Genomic DNA, 21,622 nt, shown 5'->3' on the forward strand with positions numbered 1-21,622 from the left:
TTGCTGAAACAGTAACAATTTATTCCATGCAGGCAAATTCCCTGCACACCTCTAACAAAAAAAAAAACAACAACAAAAAACCAAATTTAAATCTGGTCATGACAGTCCAGTTCCAGTTCATTCTACTGATGTGTCCAGCCTAAAACAATCATCTGAACTTTTCTGACTGACATTATCCCTAAGTAGAAATTATATTAAAAAGAAACCTTTCAAATTTCTCTGATCAACTCAAACACTTTTAGATAGATGAAAAAAAGTTACACAAAAGATCTGTCAATCTAATCCTTCCGCTCCAGTTTGAAAATAGCAATTTTCCAACATGTATGAATACATAATCCATTGAAGAGAAGGTCACTCAGAGTTTTCTTCTCTGCCAAAGAGCTTTTCCCAGGCAAACACAAGCTTCTGAGTGCAAGGAAAAGTTGTAGAATGAAATTGCACTCTTGGGCTGCTTGGGCTTTACAGCAACTGCCCATTTAGAGGATTCTTAATTGAAGAAGACATTGATGATAGAGTTTCAAAGTAAATGTGATTTAAATAGAAGATAATTGTTCAACACAAGTTTTTCACTCTTCGTTTTGCTGTGACTTTCATAAAATTTAGGGAATAAAAGTTAATTCTGTAGGGCCAGACTGCAGAGCAGTATGGCGACTATTTTCATAAAATAGTGAAAACTTTCTATCTTCCATTTCCATTTTAATGGAAAATCAAAATAGTGAAGCCACTCTTTTAGCACCCTCTTCTCCACATAATCCATAAATATTGGCTGCTGTTCTGCCCTCTAATAATAGTAGTGTTATGTCTTAATAGCAATATTTCTCTTTTTTTGTAGGCAAAAAAGAAGAAATATGGATTATTGATGACCTCATTATTGATGGAAATAACTTAAAGAATCCCATTATCCTTTTGGATACCTTTGACTTCGGTCCTAAAGAGGACAACTGGTTTTTCTATCCTGGTGGAAACATTGGGCTTTATTGCCCATATTCATCTAAAAGAGCTCCGTAAGCATCTCTTGGCAATACATAAGGAAGAAGTGGCTGTGTAATAAACTGAGTCTGAAGTATTCCTTTCCTTTTTTTACAGGGAAGAAGATTCAGCTATGGTATTTGTTTCAAATGAAGTTGGAGAGCACTCCATTACCACACGGGACCTGAGTGTAAATGAAAATACTATCATCCAATTTGAGGTACCCATCCTCAGAAAGTTATTTTGCCTTTTGTTTCATGACTTCTGCTCTTCCACGTTCTGCTCGGTTGTATTTGCCCAGCTCTTATGATTGCCAAGTAGAGAAGCCTGTCTAACTCACCCTGTAATTGCTTGGACATTACTTTCCCTCATCTGAGTGTATCATGATGTTTTTAATACACAGGAGATTTCTGCCTCAAAGTCTTCTACTGTCTTGCCTAAATTACTACTTTGTCCATGCCTATACACTCGCACTGATAGCACTGAAGTAAGTCCATGTCCTATGAGCTGGAGAGTCAGCACTGGCAGGCAAAATGATGAGCAAAATATAATCAAGGTCCAAATTGTCACTGCACAGCCTGTTTGATAAGAGTACAGCATCCAGTGGAGAGCCACAACTTCATCTGTGACAGTAGAAAATAATTTTCCCTACTTGCTGGCTTAACTGCACTGTTGTGCTTTCTCAGAGAGACAAGATTCTGCTTTGCTTTTGCTGCTGCCCACATCATAGACACGCTAGATGAAGCTGTTTGTTTGCTCATGATGGCCTGAAGTCATCCCATCTTAAGGAGTTAACTAAAGCTCATGAATAAGGACCGTATCTTTTGTGTTTCTCATATAGTCAGTGGAAACAGATACCCCAATGACAACAGAGAATCTAAATTAACTGTCTTTCTGATTTATCCTAAAATCTAAACTGTGCATTGCCTAGGGGAGCTACTGATGGGAGTAACCACTTAGCCTACTATGTGTTAATTTAGAGAGGTCATTATAATGTCATTAAGAAATTGTAAAAGAATCTGGCATGTAAATTGCCATGCCACAATTACCAGGCTTCTTTTAACAAAGATGTAGCATGTTGAAGCATTAAACAGCAAATTATATGAGTTTATAAACAATTACTAAAATGATACTAAGGGTTTTCCAAGAAAACTAGGTTTAGGTGTGTACTCATGCACACTTCAGTTTGTCATGCAACTAATTCATAAATTATTGAATGCAAACCATTTTCTGTTTTAAAATATAAATTACAGCCTGTAGAACAAAAATGTCTGAGGTCACTTTAAGATATTCATAAGTCTTCAGAGCAATAACCTCATAAAATCTACATGCTTACTTCCATATGTGGTAAGAACATCGTTTTCAGCTCACGTTTTTGAGAACATTAGTGTAAATGAAGGAGTTATGCATAATGCAGTAGAGTTTCTCTCTGTGTCTCAAGAGTCAAAACCTATATTGGGTCAAGCATCTCTCTAAGCTTCCAGATGAGTAGACAACCCTTCTAGTCAAATGTAGCTTGATGGGACTCGTATGTGCTGAAGAGTGATGAAGGAAATTTGATGCAGGATACTTTCAACATTCATGCAGAGTTCTAAGTATTACTGGGATTTAGAAATAAATAGATTTTCATTACAGAACAGCATGTTAGAAAGACACTTATTTTTTTGCTACAAAGATATATTAAAAAGCCAAAATGTTTCATAGTTTTATTACAGGCTTTGTATTTCACCAGCAATGGGGTTTAATTTATTGCATGGTAAGTATAGTACATATTGTTTTATATGACAGAGTCATCCTGTAAAGGAACTAATTCTTCTTTTATATAGACTATAAGAACATCTTAATATCAGTGTTAAAAGAAAAGCAGACTAATTTTCATTGGTTGCATGCAGAAAATATGTCTTAAGAGGTTTCAGATTCTGTACAAAACATTTTGTATTTTTTTCAGAAGTAGAACTGGTTTTCATGTAAGTTTTCTGCCTTTTCTATTGTTCTCCATATCAAGAATCTTGTAAGCACACCCTGAGAAGTCTGACACTGCCAAACTAAGTTTTTGTGTGACATTGAATATAAATCCAACCCAGTTATGACAGTCTTTTATTGGTGTCCTAGGGCTTTGCCATTATACATGAGCAAATGCATAGTGAGTATGAAAGCTGAACATATTGAAGTGATACAGCACACATCCTGCAGCATAAGCTTTTTCTTTTTTTTTTTTTTTGGGAGGGGGGAGTGTAACATAAAAGAGGACCATAGTGCAGCTCAGCAATTTAACAAAAAGTTTATGTTTGCTCTTTTTATTTTAATATTTCTCGTTTTAAAAATGCACGTTTTTTAGGTGCTGTGATTACTTCAGTACCTGCCAGGGGACTGCAAGAGCTGATGTATTTGATCCAGCAACGTTAACATCTCTCTTTTGGGATTTTGTCCAATTAACTTTAGTTTTCTCTTAGTAGAAGTAGTTGAGGATTTCATATCACATTCATTTTGTGATAAGCCAGAGTGTGATATACCCGTGGACAGGAGGGCAATGTGCAAGAGTTCATGTTCACGTACATGTCCTGAGTGCATCATCCCAGTTGTTAAATGAGTTCCCAAAACACTATTTTCCTGACGAGGAGTCCCACAGCCTGCCCTGTGTCATCTTCTGCATTTAATGTCTTGGCCCCCAGATCAATATCGGCTGCACCACTGACAGCTCCTCTGCCGACCCGGTAAGGCTGGAGTTCTCACGGGATCTGGGGGCCACCTGGCACCTGCTGCTCCCCCTGTGCTACAGCAGCAGCAGCCACCTCAGCTCCCTCTGCTCCACTGAGCACCACCCAAGCAGCACTTACTACGCAGGCACTACCCAGGGCTGGAGAAGGGAGGTCATTCACTTCGGCAAACTGCACCTCTGTGGGTAAGTGTCAGCTTTTATTCCTGCCCAGCTGCTTGTTGCTTTGTTTTCATTTCTGTTTTTCATCCAAAATGTTCTCCCAGCACAAGAGTGCTGCGTAAGAACTGTGGCACTAGAGCAGACTGTATGACCAGTTTTTCTCTGCTTTTTGCCTTGAATGTTAGCTAGTGTCCAGGTGATTCCTCAAAACAAATTGTGCCTAATGGTAATGTAGAATAACCACAGGTAATTTCCTATTTGCCCATATATTTAATTGGTGGCATTTTAATGGAAGTGGGCTGCATGGTAAAATTAATGCAAAACTGACTGTTCCTAAAGCGCTTCAAGTGTTCTTTGAAGCAGTGCATTAGCCATTTGAATTCACCAATGATATTCTTGGATGAAATTTGAGCTTCACAGAAAATGCAGTAAAATATGAGCTCATATAAACTTAATTCTACTTCAGTATGAGGACATGGTCTGATCTAAATACTCACTGTCTCATGTATCTGCAAAATTCTCTGATTCTAGGAAATTAATTGCTTCACTCACTGGAAACCTTAAGTTTGTGGAACAAACCAGGTTGGATGATAACACATAGCATAGAAAAACAATATGTACTAGCAGGCATAATAATATCTAACTTTTCAAAGTAAAAACATTATTGTTTACTTTTTCAGGGGAAACTGTCTTCTAGCATCAACTCACTTTATGTAAAAGATCACATCATTAATGATTAAACTGTAGCATGTATAAATGAAAATGAGCTGTGCAACTATGAGACTTTATGAGTCTATGCAACTATGAGACTGAGTATTTATGAAAGTACTGCATGCAATGGATCCTTCACTAAATAAGTGACCCCATATGTTCCTCTGAAAGTATGAAAAGAGTATATAAGAGATAAGAACCAAGTTTGGAAAGCTTGGATGTTTAATAATTTAAGAAAATGTTTAAATTTTAAACTTGAATTTTCTGGTTTATGACAGTTAACATTTCAAGCATGGAATAGGTAACTATCTCTTGCAGCAGCTAATTTGTGCTTCTAGTTTTGCACAAAAGAATTCTTTGACCCTTTACCCAACCATCAGTGCATCCCTCAAATGAAAATTTAGGCTATGCACACTCCTAACTCATTTAAACCTTCCAGGTATTTCAATGTAGTCCTCTGTTCCTGAGTGTTTCTGTCCTGTTTGCCTACCTTCCCTCCTATTCCTTCCCCAACACACCAGGCCATGAGCCCATTGCTGATGGCCAGCCAAACCCAGCAGTGCAGAGTAGCTTCCATGGAATATTCAGTGCATGAAATTCTTGGGCCAGAGGGCTGAAGGGAGGTTTTCTCTGCCAGAATCCACTGGAATACCAGGAAAAAAGCTCCAAACCTGACCCCTTGTATAATTCTGAAAAAAATCCCAGACTTTTCATCTCTGAAGTGTCAAATGGTTATGTTTAAATGAAGACATTTTCAATTATTTCCACTACATATGTAATTTTGGAAATCAATATGTATATGTTGATGTCCTCAGCAGACAGCTCTAAGTAATAATTAGTATTCCAGTTATGTTCTGAAGGAAAAGCCCAGGGCCTGTTGAGACAGAGAAGAAACCCCAACTGACTTCAGCAAGACCAGTGGTTTCTCTGCTTCAGGCACAGCATGTTGTGCTTCACCCTCACCAGGAGTGAGCCTCAGAGAAGGAGCTGATATGTCTCAGGAAAAAAATCCAGCCTGTGAGGCACAGATCTACTCTCAAGAGAGGCTTATAACACCTCCAGCTCACGCTTGTGTCCTTCACCCCAGGGCACACTAAAGTCAATGATTTTTACTTCCAGCTGGACCATGGTTCTTGGGTATCTTTCTTGAAAGTTTAAGTGATGTCCTCACCCATCAGTTATCCCTGTGCGATAGATTCACCTGCTGAATTTAGATATCTTTAACAAGACACATTAAACATGCAAGGCAATTAAGTGCTTTTCCCTTCTCATTCTTCTGGTTTCCTTCCTCCCTTAAAATGTTTTCTCAGGTGGAACAAAATTAATCTCTTGAGTGTTTTTCCCCACCTCAATTTGTTTTCCCTCCTTTCCCAGTTGGTTCCATTTCATATGCAACATTGATGTAAGTAGCACTTAGGAGGCAAATTAAAAATGACAGGACAGCACCCAAAGGAGAATATAGTTTAAATTAACAACTTGCTATATCAGTCTAGTTTAAGATTAAGTTACCCAAAACCAAGCTGATACCTGGTGACATGACAGATCGTGTTTTCTTTCTGTGTAATTGAGGGTGAGATCCTACCACTCCACCTCCACAGGTGGTCTCCCCGGGGGCAGGACGGAAGCAGGATGGAAGCACTCTCCAGGAGAGGGTGAAAATGGCCAGATCTGACCCAGGCACTGTACACCAAAGCAGAAGCAAATTCATCAGACCACAGCCATTCATCCTCCTCGTGAATGATGGAGAGAAGAGGGGTTAGATTTTAAAACTTGAAAATCAAATCTGTCATTCAGTTTTGGTATTACAACTAATGAATAGTGTTATTTTTATTTCTGTCAGTACTTTGGTTGAATGTCAACAAAAAGATGCATGAAGTACTGAAGGAACTTAAATCTAGTGGTCAGTTTCTAGAATTAAGCTATTTATCAAGCTGGTTCCAACAGAAAGAATAATATATACGCATAATATGGTACATACATGGAATACAAAAAAGATGGAGCTATTATTTAAAATAAGTACACTTTATGCCATTTTCAGATTGGCAAGGTTCAGGTGGTACCAAGGATTTTACCCTGCTGGATCCCAGCCTGTGACTTGGGCCATTGACAACGTGTACATTGGCCCACAGTGTGAGGAGATGTGCAATGGGCACGGCAGCTGCATCAACGGCACCAAGTGCATCTGTGACCCTGGGTACTCTGGGCCAACCTGCAAAATAAGTACCAAGAACTCTGACTTCCTTAAGGATGATTTTGAAGGTATCTCCTTTGGGGTGGGGTCTGATTCTGCCTGTCCATCCTAGTGGAACCCAGGGTTGAAGGGAAAAAACTCCTCATCCCTGCATGCTTCTGAATATAATTTATGCTGGGGGGGGTATTGCCACAAGCTGAGTAGTTTAGATTCATTTGCCAGCACGGTCTGTGAATATTTAATATGTTGCTAGAGCTGAAATACAAAATCTTAATTGAAACAGAATTTCCTGAAACTCCACAGGTAGAAAATAATTTTAGAAGAAAATTATGCTTTGATGGTAGTTTGACTTTAGCACAGACAGAATGCGTGCAAATGAGGCACACAATGGAGGGCTTAAGGTTGTGTGATTTCTTGCTGCAAGGGAAATCTAACAGGCCTTACTACAGCAAACACGGTTTCAGAGCAGACTGTGTGTCTCAGCCATGGGGGCCACTGCTGAGCAGCCATAGCAGACCCCAAGAGAGGGATGACAGGAGAGAATTCAAAGCCTCATGCATGCCTGGGCACGCTCAGCACTCACACACACAACTCTAAAACCCCCTCGAGGCTTCCCCCACTAGCAGGCACGGCAAGAAGAGCATGTTTTGAATAAAGCAGCACCTGTGAACTAAACTCATCCCTTCACAGGTGCTGCTATTCATTTTAAATTTTGCCAGCTCTTGCGTGCTACCACATGGAACCCAGAGTTTCTTTATAGACCTGAGTACTTTGTTGTTATCCTAAGAAAAATGAAGAAAAGTGGAAAATTTTATGAATATCTGGAAACTAAGATCCCAGACTTCATACTTATGGGTTTATTTTGTATATTTTGTTTTGATATGCGTCAGCTTTCTAGAATGCATGGCATCAGAAACACTGAATATTTCTTCAGTCAGCATGTGATTTTTAATTTATCTCTCTTCCTCTGGAAGTAGTACTCTTGCAGTAGGAACACCAGAGTAAATCATAAATATGTATTCACTGTGTATTCAGGTCAGCTGGAGTCAGATAGATTCCTCCTTGTGAGTGGTGGAAAGCCATCAAGGAAATGTGGTATCATGTCTGGAGGAAACAACCTTTTCTTTAATGAAGAAGGCTTGCGTATGCTGATGACTCGAGACCTAGATTTGTCACAAGCCAGGTAACACAATTTCAAAAGGATTTCATTGAGGAAATAACATGCTGGAGAATAATACATATGTAATACTTCTACGGTAAAGGCAAGCTGGCATATTCTGTGGTCCTTACACTAGCAAATATTCCATTTTAAATACTGTTATCATTTTAAATTAAATTTAACTTGAGCTTTAGTTGGATTAACCATTTAAATGTTACTTTTTTCCTTGAATAAGAACTCCAGGATCTGATGCCCACCTTCAGTTTATGCAAGTTTTATTTCCTAAATCCGTAACATGAGAAATCAATTGCATGTCTTACAGTCTGGTGTATTATAAGCCATTGCTGAAACAGGAGTATCCACTGGAAGTATAATTCTTACATTTGTCATCTCGTAATTCTTTAATTTCTGAAGCTTGCTTTCTTCTTATTGTGCACAATTTTTTTCCCAATAATTATCTGAGAAATTCCCAAGCCGGTGACAAGCTGTCACCAGCAATTGAAAACCAAATATTTTAGTGCATTTACAAATTATGTTGCATCATTAGAGCCTGCAGAGGACATATTTGATGAGTGAGACATGCTAAGCAAGCCACATTAAAATTTTACATTGATATAAATTAATCTCCATCCTAATTGTGAGCATGCTAACAAATAGGCATTGTTTTCTAATTTATTCAGTATCTTAGCTTATATCCTTATATTATTACTTTGGAAAGATTTCATTTTCTCCAAGACTTTTTTTCTACTGATCTCTTGTAAACACCTTAATCCTCTCTAAGGTTCCCTGGGAAACACTTTAACAGGCTTTTTATTTACTTTTTGCTTGTCAGCATTGGTATTGAAGCTTTAAATAATGGTTTAATTGTAAAGCATCATGATCTATAAAGATGCCTACTATCTAACCATTGTATTTTTTAGATCAGCACTTAGCTACCCCTCAGTGATGTGTAATATTAAGGATACCTGTAATTTGTAAGATTCCTCACAGCAAACTTTTTTCAGAACTTGGTAAATACAAGCCTCAGTTCTCTGAGGCTGGACCATTTCCTGGACCATTCTGAAATTTAAAGACCGTTTAACAAAACATACAATCTTGTAAGTTGCTCCATTAGACTAAATGATGTTTTCCCTATTGCTCATGTTCAAAGAACTGTCATTTATCTCTCCTTCATGATGGTCTGTAGCTGGATTTGCATATATTGACCTCAAGGTGTTATATGGAGATAAATTACTTCTGTCTTAGGAAAACAAAGCAGAACATTCAATTTCTTGTATATGCTTATGAAAAATAGCAGTTATCAACAAATAACTGTATGTTCTCTTCTGAACACCAAGGCAGACTGCAATGGTGTTGCTGGGAGCTGCTCTTTAGTAACCTCAAGTAATTGCAGTGGGATTTTCTTAATTTCCAGACTGACTCTATCAGCCACCTGCAAAGCACAAAAACAAGGCTGTGACACATATGTGCCAAGTTCTGCACTGTTCTTGGGGAGAGGTTTCAGCCTATGCCAGGAATGATGAGAACAAGCATTTTTTAAGGGTACTAGTCTCAGTATTCACATTAAAACTTCCCCTTTCGTTATGAGGAGATCCCCTGAAGTACACAGGCAAGCAGTTGTGTCTGTTGGGGCTCCAAACCATGCTCAGCACCTGGGGATTGAAATCAAGTGGAGTCTGCAAGCCACTGCACACTGCCATCACATCTGTATGTTAAAGAATTTAACACAGGGGACAGTATATAGCCATCGTGGGGTACCAGTAGCTAAAACTGCACAGCATGGAATATCAGTAGGGGCAGAATGTTTTAGGTATCACAGCTGATCAAATCCCTTTCGATTCTGAATTACTAGAAGAATATCCACACATTTTAGTGTTACTAGATTTACGAAAAAAATCTTTGCTTTTCCATTTCAAAATAGGAAGAGCCTTTGCAAATTATCTGTGGGATGAGCAGACAGATATTTAAAATTGCTTTTTATCTGCCAGACATTGTTACCTATGTTTGAGTGGGTTATTACTACATTAGTAAAAATTGAGATGAAAGAGTAGCAATACACAGAAAGATGCAACAGAGACAAGGTCACCTGGGTTTATTTCCTTTGAATTATGTGGTGAACGTTGGAGTAAATCTGAGGAGGCAGAAAGACTTGCCAGCAGTGAAGCAAATCCATTACAGTTGATATGTTGATCCATGAGGATACCCAGTGCTCCTTTATAGCACAAGCAATATGTTATGTCTGGTACATGGAGGTGGATATAATCTATAGTGAAAGCAGTTATATATAGTAGCAAGAGAAACTGTGAGTTGCAGTGAGGACTAGCATTAATTGACTTGTAGGTCTGGTGTTTTATTGGAGCTTTGTCTGCCCTGCACCTCTGCAGCCTCCACTCCCAGTGGATCTACCTGCAGATCAAACCAGAACAAGATTTTTGATATAAAACTTCTTTTGCTCCATTTCATTTAACCATGAGCCAGGCAGCACTAATGCAATAATAATTAGAACAGATACAACACTCTTAAGCTGTGCAAAAACTGTGCAAACATGAATTAGTACTTGTGATATCCCTGCAAGTCCAATAAGTAAATATCATTACAGCAGCAGTTCCCTCCACTCCAAGTGCACAGTAGAGCTATTTATGAGCATCAGCTGACAGGAAGAATTTCACAGTTTGACACAAGTCTATTGTGCTGCTTTGGAGAAGCCAATTAACTAGGGGATGAAAGCACTGGTGTCCCTGGGTGGCTTGGGCTGGCTTCAGGGAAGCCAGCACATTTAAACGGTGTAATTTAGACAAATTTCCTAGGCTGACTAAATGGACAAAATGACCCCTGAAAGTGAAATGTGCTTTGTTCTGCTGTCCATATTTTCTCTGGTTTATGCCAATGGAAAACCGGGATGCTTATTTTGAATTTAAGCATTTCAGCAAATTCCTAGCAAATTATGATCTACTTAGAGCATTGTTGCTTTTCTGCCACTAAAATCTGTACTCATGGGATGCAGGGATAAAAATTTCACCCAGGATTATGTTTCTGATACTTGCAACACCATCTGCTATGCAGACAAAAGCTCAAAACATAAATGGCCAACTTTGTTCAGCCTCTTATGCCTGGCGAACTACTACACAGGCAAAATGAATTTTTGTCATCCCACCTGTCTGTCTACTTATATTCTGGAACCTTTGAAAAGGAAATCATAAGATCTCCTAAAGCTGACTCTTAAAGCAAGAAATTACTGGGCTAGTCAACAGACAAACTCTCCAGTTCGTTGTGTAGGATGTTGTAGAAAATAAATCTTTCCAGTAAGTGGAAGATTTGTGTTAGATTTGTGCAGTTCTTCATGAGACTGGGATGTGGCAAGGGGGTACCTGACCCCAGGAGCCAGCCTGTGCTACTGCAGTATTCGCTCAACGGGGGCCTCACGTGGAGCCTTCTCCAGGAATTCCTCTTCAGTAACTCCAGCAATGTGGGACGATACATTGCCCTGGAAATTCCCTTGAAGGCCCGTTCAAGCTCCACTCGGCTTCGCTGGTGGCAACCATCCGAGAACGGGCATTTCTACAGCCCCTGGGTAATCGACCAGGTAAGGAATCCTGGGGGGGAGAGGTTGGGTTTAGCACAATTTTAGGCTGTTTCAGTCTTAATGTTTCCCTTTTTTTGGCATGTATCATTTCACTGAGTAAAGCAGAAATTCTTTGTAAAAGGATATTTAGAGCACAAGTACTATTTGATGAACTCGTGTTTTTAATGCACCATTTCCATGTGGGCTACTGAACGCCTGTTTTGAAGTTAGGAAGGTCTTTTATATGTGGGTAGAGCCTCAGGTTCACATTGCAGAAGGCCTTACCATGCAAAATGCAAGTCTGATTTCAAATGTCAAAAACCTTCATTTAAAATGTATCCAAATATGTAATTGGTTTGGTAAAATGTAATAGAAAAAAACTATAGAAAAATATCAATCTATATGAAAACAAGGTTTTGTTTCATATTTGGTATTTGCTTCTATAAAGATTACTATATTACTTTGTATGACTTCATATAAATCACAAGAAACCCCACTGAAGTGATTGTGCTCCTAGTAGTCTTATTGGGCTGTCCAAGTTCAACTTGCTGAAATATTTATGAATGCTTTTTTTAAAGAAGTTAGTTCAGATTATTAAGAAAAACCCAGCCACTTCAATGTTGCGGTTACAAAATTTTACTTCCCATCCCTCCTTTTAGAAATTTAAAAAATCCTCCTTCTCCCATTTCTGTATCTTCATTGAATATAGTTATATTAGTTCAGAACAGTCAGAAACTGAATTCAGAGTAACAATGAAAATTAATTCTACCTGGCTTGCTGTTGAAGAGTAAAATGCTGATGTCTTGCAGTCAGTGGCAAAACAGAGACTATTTCCCCACTTCTATCAGCAGATGCAACCTGGTAGTAGTGCACCAGATTATAGTAGAGCTAAACAGTCAGTAGGAAAAACAACAGTGCAACTACTTTGCTTCTACTGACATTTATTTTTGTGAGCAGTTTTATTTCATCAAGGATAGAATTCATCTCCCTGAACTTCAGATTTGTATAGCTGAGCCATTCTCTTTAGGGCTCCATGATAGGAAAGAGATATTCCTCTCCTCATAGCCTAAACTCTTTACTAAGTGAATTTGTCCATTTTGGACCAGCAGAATATATATACATAGACTGGCACATCTCTTCCTCCTCCAGGTTGCTAAGTCACATGTATGTTTGTGAAGACTTATAGACATTTTTTCTTTTCAGTAACAATTCCTTGCCTAATGTTTCAGATTCTTATTGGAGGAAATATCTCTGGCAATACAGTATTGGAAGATGATTTCACCACACTGGATAGTAGAAAGTGGCTGCTCCATCCTGGTGGAACAAAGATGCCAGTCTGTGGATCTACTGGGGATGCTCTGGTGTTCATTGAGAAAGCCAGCACTCGCTATGTTGTCACCACTGACATTGTTGTCAATGAAGACTCTTTCTTGCAAATAGATTTTGCAGCATCCTGCTCTGTCACAGACTCCTGTTATGGTAATGACTTCTTAGTACTTTCTGCCCTTACTCTTCCTCTGCTGTAGAGGAAAGTTCACTTGTTTTTTGGTTCCATTATTCACTGCAACAAGAACTGAGAAAAAAAAGAAGGCTGCATGCTTCTGTTAGAAATTGTAACATCAGCTTTTTTATTCTATGTGTCTGAAGCCCAAGATAAACTGAAGTCTATTATTCCTTCCGAGCGTTTAAGTTGCAGTTCAATCCATTAAAGAAAAAGACTAACAGCTGCCTTACTCAAATCCATTCACCAGGATATAACATTCACTGCCTGGAGTGGTGCTGGTGGTCCTAATAAAAAGCAACTGGGTGTTCCCAGCATATGTTTCTTGCTTTGAGGTTTTGCATTTTTCGTGTAGGACGTCTCAGTTCTGATCTCACTTGTACCTCTACATCTAAGAAATCATTTATAACAACATACATCTGACACTGCTAAGGCAGCATCAGCTGCAAAAATTTGTATCTTCCGTATGAAATAATGAACATATATATAGATATATATGTGTATATGTAGGAATGTGTGCATAGATATATGCACTTGTGTATATATGTATTTATATGTGTATATATATGTTTATGTACACATAATGTGATTTTTAATTATGTAGCTTCCTTTTTTTCCATATGATGTCTATTGAGTGCAGAGCCAGCCTTTATACGTGTATATACACATATATACATACAGATACACAAATAAATAAAAATGTGCTCTGTTCTCAATACACATCACATGGAAATTAAAAATTGGCTTATTATGTGATTTTTAAGGTGCACAAGAAATAGGTCTTTCTAGCTTTCGAATGCCTTTTTGTGCATCTTAAATTACATTCTTTTATGGTAGGTTTTGGAATATACAGGTTTTCTATGAGGAAGAGAATATAATAACCATCATGTGGTATGTGTTAATTCACTGAGTTGCTGACAATTCCTCTAGAATTCTGTATAAAAATGGGAAAAAATTTTACATGGAGTCCCCAAAGTGGTTTCTCTGATTTTGCAAATCTGAAGCTTCTCACATGCTTAACAATATATTTTTCTTTTGGTATTAAAAAGACTACAACATCCTAAGATCATCTCTGCTACGTTTAAAAGTGTTTTAGGCAGCTGAGCTATATACTAACAAAGAAACAATTCCTTTTTTTTGTTTGTTTGTTTGTTTTTGTGTCCTTGTCTACAACACTTACCATTATCTTAACTTCATATTAAATTAGGCAGGACACTACCTAATCCCGCTTCCAGTCATGATGAGTAAAGTGCTTCGTTTTGGTGAGGGAGATTTAACACTAAAAACTCACCCTTGTTTCTATCCACTTGTCCTTGTATTTCTATAGCACTGTCTTCTGCGCTGAAACATCAAGTAGGACTGATTGGGTGATTAAGGGTAATTCCCTGTGCATGCGGGTAGAAGAAATGGGTCTGTAGTAATCAAAAAAAGATCACAGATTTATCACCCCTGTCACTGCAAGCCATGCTCCTTGTTCTACACAGCCAGAAGGCCTGGCAGCTGGAACATTTACTTCAAGTTACAGTTCTGTGCCTATTGTTATTTACTTTTTAATGGCTGCATGAAAGTTTAATCTGAAGTATTCAGTAAGCTTGTGTAACCTTTTTTTCATAATAAAATTTATAAGCCATAGATAGACATCAAAACAGTGAAATTGCTGACTTTCACTGAGGAATGAATACGTTAGTTTAGTGTGGCTAGGCTGTTTGAATGAAAACAAGCTCACTGACTAACAAACTCAAAATTGTTTATGCTGGATAATGAAATGAGCTGGTCTGGAGGAAGGGTGGAAGAGTGACTAAACCGTCTTGAGACAGAGCCAAAAGTTTGAGTGTTGCTCTGCCTTAACAACAGTTATGTCCTGTATCTCACCCTTCAGCCTGAAAAACAAAACAAGTTGATGTTTTTGATGCTGTCACATCATTTTCTTGCATGCTGCAGCTACAAAAATTGGCTTGCCTTAATCCTGGCAACTTAACAGATGATTTTGTCTTTGCACCTGTGGTCCCTTGAGGTAGGTGGCAGATGCAGAAGTGTGCTGCAGACTTCTCCTGAGCTATAGCTATACTTGCTGAGCAACATGTAGCATATTCTCTAGAACTGCCACCAAAGGAGATGGCTTTGTGCTTGTGACACAAGTGTTTGAAAAGTTCTGAGTGGTTATTTTGTCAGTGTAGACTTCTGATGCTCTCTGAGGCTTGCACTTTATTGTAGAACTATGGATGTAAGTCTCCAAATTAAGCAGTTAACCATCTTTCCACCCTTAGCTATTGAACTGGAATATTCAGTGGACCTTGGGCTCACCTGGCACCCAATTTTGAGAGACTGTCTTCCTACTAACGTGGAATGCAACAAGTACCATCTCCAGAGGATTCTCATTTCGGACACTTTCAACAAGTGGACCCGGGTTACTTTGCCTCTGCCTCCCTATACTAGGTATCTCTTCTGGTTTTCTGCAGAATAAATCTAAATGCATAACTAGCTATTTATAACATCATGACACTTTATAGCATTAAAGCAATTGCATAATACCTTGCATTTCTGTTTGATGTATATATATAGGAACAAATAAGTATAAGTAAATGAAGCTTCATCCTGCTTTGCATAAAAATTGCAACGCTCTTCTGTGTGCGTGTTTACTTTTCCTATTTATAGATAGGAAATTCTTCTTCTAGCAAGGGACAGAGGGAACACTATAAAGAATCACATGTTATCATCAGCCTCACTAAATTCTGGTTGTTTTGGTGGCTAATTGGACTGGCTGAATCCCCACTGCACCCTGTGCTTGCTGTTACTGTGTGTTTTAAATATAGCACTTTTCAGGCTGCTTGTTTTTCTGTGCATTCCTTGTATCCTTTGTGTCTCTCTCAGCTTAGATGCTCTCTTTATTGTTTATACACATGACCTCCTTTTCCTTTTCCTATGTTCTTTTGTCTTTGAGGGAAGAAAAATTGTGGGATTTGTTGGGAGGCTGCAGTGAAAGGAGCTGTTTGGGACTGTCAGCACTATTGGGGATGCTGCCATGTTTTCTACAATGCCCTGAAAACTGCTGGATTTCTGATTTGTTTGTCAAAAATATCCATCTAGGGACAACTGGGTAGTTCAGCCTTCCTGCTGACATCCTTCTAGATGTGCTGTTTTGCAGTGACAGCTGTGACTGTCTCCCGCACAGTGATACCTGATAAAGCCCAAAGTAAAGCCCTGCCAACACAGGTAGCGAGGGCGTCTGGCTCTCAGCACAATTTGATGCTTTGCTCCTCCTGCTGAGCCCAAGCTCCTCACATAGGCATAGGCTGAGCTAACTGCAGGCACAGAAGTACCATAGTGCAGGCAGAGCCTTGAGAAGGTTGTCGTGAAAGATGACAGCTAATGCACATGTGAGTTTGGAAACACAGACATTTATTTTTTAGCAATTGTACCCAGAGCACCTATACAGTTGCCACACATTTTGAAATTAGTAGTGGAAAAGTCCATGTTCTACCACTAATCATTTGGAGCATCTAGACTCTTCCCTACCTTCAGTGCAATTATGTCAAGTAATAGTGCTTTTTTAGGAATTGTTCCCAGTATTGATCTTCTCTGCTTCCTTTTTTGTACAGCTTCACTACATATTGTCTGTAAAATCCATTACCCCAAGAGTTCTTGTACAAAGATTGTAAATTTGCGTTCAGGACAGTCTTTCTGGAGTTGAATAGGATAAATAAGGGCTAGGGTTGATGTTCCAAACCTATTGAATTTGGACCTGAAAGGAAGCTACCACCTGAGATAAACTTAGATTTATGAATAACTGTGATTTTAAAACCAGAGAGTTTTTTGAGCGGTATATGTCAAAAGAAGTCTGATGCCCTACTGAGGCAAAGATTGCCCTTCTGTCCAAACTGATAATTGTATTTGTTGGCTCAAGTAATACCATTTTCCAAAGATATTAAGATAGGTATTGCATGAGAGAGGTTATTACAACCTTATCTCATAAGGAGAGATGTTGAGCTTTAGGATAAGGAACGGTGCAGCTAATAGGTCTTTTGGTCTAGATGCAGTATAATTTTTATGCTGCTTTATTATTTCAAGCTGTGTAATAGCAGGTGTGTGTCTCCAATTTTTTTGTGCCTGTATGTTTTAGGGACTTGCAGGTTATGTAGTCAATAGTTTAGCCTGGTGCTCACCACCCATGTTTGCATAGCTTTTTAGGACTCCTGTACTCCAGACCACTATGTAACCTCTGGCCTGCAGAAAGCAATGAACACTTAAAATCAGAGCTGATTTTAAAATGCAAATACAGCTTCTCATAGGAGCATCAGCTCTATAAATTGTTAGTGAAGAACCAAACCTAAAGCAGGCAGTGTAAGATATAGGTGCTTATCTTTATTCTTAAAGTGCTTCCTCACAATTTTTACATATCCTTTAAAAATGCTATTTGGTGGGCAGCTAGAGGGCTCACAGTAGATTTCTCTTTAGATAAACATGTTATTTATTCATCTCATGCAGCATATTCATAAAGAAATAATTAATGGAATAATATTGACCTTATCATAAAAGGTCCATTTTTACACTTAATAGCTTTGGGGGATTTTGCTGTTTATTTGTTTTGGTGTTTACAATAACTGTGATTTCTCTTTGAGTTGCAAAAAAAAACAGACTACAGGAAGTTCAATGCTGCCATCTAGTGCTGTACAGCAAAACAGGGACTACCTTGAATTTGTAGTGGTATTTTTGACAAGTTACAGAAATTCATCTACTCACAGCTCTTGACTCATGGTCTACACCTGCATGAGCTGAATAGCTCTTTGGCATCCCCTGACTGTTTTGGCTAGATTTTCATCATCTGTCTTGGGAGCTGAGACAGTTAATTCACATATGGAGAGCTAAGCCCCTTTAATCAATAAAATGAAAATGATTTACTAAATTTATTTTCCCACCTCCCACACTCTCAGCATGCTACCAAGCACTTGTGCTTTGTCCTGTTCTCAGAACTTGTGCCTCCTGTTCCAAGAAAGCACCCTCTTCTTGGAAGGACGTTGTCCATTGTCAGGAATCAGCCCTGAGTTGTGCTGATACCAAACAAGTCTTCCAAGAGCAGTCTAGCCTCAAGACTGACATTTCCTTTCAGTCAAAATAAAGATTAGCTTAGCTAGAAATAGACCTTTCTGTCTGTCTTTCTCTCCCAAGGTCTCAAGCCACTCGTTTCCGCTGGCACCAGCCCGCTCCTTTCGACAAGCAGCAAACGTGGGCAATCGACAACGTCTACATCGGGGACGGCTGCATAGACATGTGCAGTGGCCATGGGAAGTGCACCCAGGACAACTGTGTGTAAGTGTCATCTGTTCCCTGTCCTGCCCAGCACTGCAGCATTTCACTCCTCCTCTGCCATTTCAATGAACTTCAGGAAAAACTGTGATATAGTTTTTCAAAGCAAGGTGGATTTTGCTGTTAAAGCTGAGCAGGGCACTGGGACCACTTGGGAACAGAAATAACAAGCAGAAGGGTAAGTGTGGGGGTTGGCTCTGCCAGACCTCTGCCTGTTCCTGCACCATGGCCAATGCAGACAGTCCTTTCCTAGGTGGCAAAGCATTGCCTCTGCTGCTGCCTCTGCTGCATAGGGACATACAGTCCTGCAGCTTCCCAGAAGTTGTCATCCTTATTCCCAAGGGGTTTCACACTATGTTCCTGTGCTCTCAGCTTGCTTCTGGGTGCAGAGAACCTGGGCTGGAAGTGGGACATGTCCACTAAACATGATATATGCCAGTTCTTCAGAAGGCCAGATTTTGCCTTTTGACTGGTGTTAACTTGATGGTCTGATGCATCTGCTCCATGGTAGGGTTTGCCAGGGGAGGCAGACTGGCTTAATCCTCAAACTATCTGCATAACAGTTGACATAGAATCCTGCAAAGCTAACAAACAACAATCAGATCTCCCCAGATTTGCCTGTCTTGGCAACAGCGAAATACCTTCCAGATGGACGTATTGCTTTTTTTTCCAGCCACAAATGGCAACAGAAATGGGAGAATGGTTGTATAATTGCACTGTGACTTTATTTGTTAGAAATATATTTCACTGTAGAATAGACATATTATTGTGTTCTCTATCCTGACAGCACTGAAGTACCAAGACGCAATCTCCGTGGTAAAATCTCATAGTAGCAGAACACATTTCCATGCTGTTATCCAGTCTTTGACACATTACAAGAATGTTTTTCAGAGAAGAAAAAAAGGGATAACTATATAAAGAAACAACAAGAAAGCGCCCATCTACCAAAGTTTTACAGAAACTTTAACTGTAACATTAGCAGGACATTCTTAGGCTTGGCACATTCTCTTAACTTTATCCATCCAGTGAATTTTACTGATTTTACTGTGTTCAGCAGTGTACTCTGTATTAGTAGTTTGAATGATACATAATACTAAGCCTTCCTAAAGTCATTTTTGTATCCTACTAACCACGAAACGTGGCAGATGTTTGAAACCCCCACATACCAGTTGTGTGCTAGTAAATGATGCAGACAGCTTCTATGCGGAATAAGATGGCATCTTGAAGTGGAATAAGGTGGCACTGATTAAACTGCTGTGCAGGGCCTTTGCCAGCTGATTTCTGCATTTGTTTTCCTCTGCAGCTGCGATGAGCACTGGGGCGGGCTGTACTGCGACGAGCCAGAGACTCCCCTTCCAACACAACTGAAAGACAACTTCAACCGCTCCCCGTCGAACCAGAACTGGCTGACGGTGAACGGGGGCAAACTGAGCACAGTCTGCGGGGCCGTCGCCTCCGGGATGGCTCTTCACTTCAGCGGGGTGTGTGTTCAGCACAGAGACCAGCTCACTCCATTTGACAGTATAAATGGGACTGATTTAAAAAGTTAACTAAATAGCAAGGTGTTAAAAAAAAGCAGCATAACATATTAAATATATAAAATATTTTTTAAAATTATATTCTTTGCCTAGCCGAAGGTCAAAGTCAGACAGGTCCTACAGACTAGGGCCAGCCAGAAACACTCCAGTAAAGCTGATACCATGTTCCTCACTAGCTGCAGCCAGGAAAATGAGATACAATGTGTGTGCCTCCTGAAAGGAGCTATAGAGGGGCTGGAAGTGGAGCTGATAGGTTAAAGCACAGTGTAAGTATGTAGACATTTAATTTCACTCACTCAGCCTCCTCATAGCACTTAAAACTTCCAAAGACCAAAGTTTGGTGTGGCTTCCAATCAGACCGCAGAGGTAAATTAATAACTAGCTATTTGCACTTGTATAACTTGCACATGGTCCTTGAAAATACAGAATCACAGAGTGGGTAAGGTTGGAAGGGACCACAGTGGGTCATCTGGTCCAACCTCCCTGCTCAGGCAGGGTCGTTCTGGAGTACATTGCATCCATGTGTAGCCTCATCCTTCAGATGTTTCACAGTTGGGTGTTTTCAGAGTAAACTCACAGTAAAATTTCCTAAGTTAGCTGCATACGTAGGTGTATAACCCATACTGCTGCTGAATTATAATTGGCTAACAGATAACCTCGAGATTACAAAAATGACAAAATAGTATTTTAGAAACTTGTAAAATTTATGCTTGTAGATCTCTTTCATCAATTTTATAACCAGGTTAAAACTGATGAAAGTTTTCTAAAAGAAACTAACAGAAGCACTAAATTTCCACTTCCTCCCAGTAGGACTAAGCAAATGTCACTAACTAATAGACTAAGCAATGTGAAATTTATTGTGGAAATTGTGGGATTGTGGAAAACACACATATTAAAATTGCTTTGGCATTTCATGGTTTGCATAAATTGAGCCATTAGCACATAATCAGTGATTCGTTAATTCTGCATGGAAAACCTTCTGATTTACACTGGAAGCATGGATTTTTGCAACTCTTGTATTCAGAAGAAAGGTGAACACAGTTATGGATACTGAATGCCATAAAGCTATAGGAATAAGTAGCAATATGTATGAGTACACAACAGGCATTTTTAAGATGGAATGTAACTGAGCTTACATCTTCAGGGAAAAATATATATTATTCTGTTGTAGCTTAACTTTTGACATGATTAATAAAATTTGTACAATTTTAGAATTTTTACAGCATGAGGTTACAATAATAGTGACTGCATAGTCTAACACTTTTTATGAACGTAAGTTTGCCAGGCAGCATATTTTTTCCTTGCTTTTCAGGGCTGCAGCCGTATGTTAGTTACAGTGGATTTGAACCTCACCAGTGCAGAATTCATCCAGTTTTATTTCATGTATGGATGTCTGATAACTCCTAATAACCGCAACCAAGGAGTGCTACTGGAGTATTCTGTGAATGGTGGAATCACCTGGAGCCTCTTAATGGAAATTTTCTATGATCAATTCAGCAAGCCTGGGTTTGTAGATACCTCCTTTCTGACTATGTAATTTCCTTTAACACCTTAAGGTGGTCTTGAATGTTTCATAAGAACCTGTGGGACCTATCACTGCTGTGGTTTGGATGTCAGATCCTTGCGAGTTCAGCTTGTCCAGTCCTGCAAGCGTTTATGAATGGCCTTGGCACATGTGCTGGAGCATCAGTATTTGTGCAGCTGCTAGGCCAGAAATACAAGGGTAGTTAGGAGCCTGTAGCAGCCTGGTAGGTTTGTAAATGGTTGCAGGAGGATAAATTAATAGCTACTGTAGAGATGCTTATCCTG

At 39.2% G+C, this 21,622-nt stretch overlaps 1 protein-coding gene across 2 annotated transcripts in view; it reads left to right on the forward strand.

Annotated features, from left to right (window-relative positions):
* Positions 1 to 21,622, forward strand: part of RELN (reelin) — a 280,189-nt gene that overhangs the window by 234,922 nt on the left and 23,645 nt on the right. For both annotated transcript variants that reach the window (XM_017811391.1, XM_017811392.1), the window contains exons 39-49: positions 833 to 1,004; positions 1,087 to 1,189; positions 3,642 to 3,871; positions 6,597 to 6,817; positions 7,785 to 7,932; positions 11,233 to 11,491; positions 12,700 to 12,949; positions 15,239 to 15,407; positions 18,138 to 18,278; positions 19,579 to 19,756; positions 21,126 to 21,319. In XM_017811391.1, the coding sequence (XP_017666880.1) occupies positions 833 to 1,004; positions 1,087 to 1,189; positions 3,642 to 3,871; positions 6,597 to 6,817; positions 7,785 to 7,932; positions 11,233 to 11,491; positions 12,700 to 12,949; positions 15,239 to 15,407; positions 18,138 to 18,278; positions 19,579 to 19,756; positions 21,126 to 21,319 (2,065 nt within the window). The remainder of the gene's footprint in view (positions 1 to 832; positions 1,005 to 1,086; positions 1,190 to 3,641; positions 3,872 to 6,596; positions 6,818 to 7,784; positions 7,933 to 11,232; positions 11,492 to 12,699; positions 12,950 to 15,238; positions 15,408 to 18,137; positions 18,279 to 19,578; positions 19,757 to 21,125; positions 21,320 to 21,622) is intronic.

This window comes from Lepidothrix coronata, unplaced genomic scaffold (assembly GCF_001604755.1).
Source record: "Lepidothrix coronata isolate B3197 unplaced genomic scaffold, Lepidothrix_coronata-1.0 Scaffold32, whole genome shotgun sequence".
NCBI lineage: Eukaryota > Metazoa > Chordata > Aves > Passeriformes > Pipridae > Lepidothrix > Lepidothrix coronata.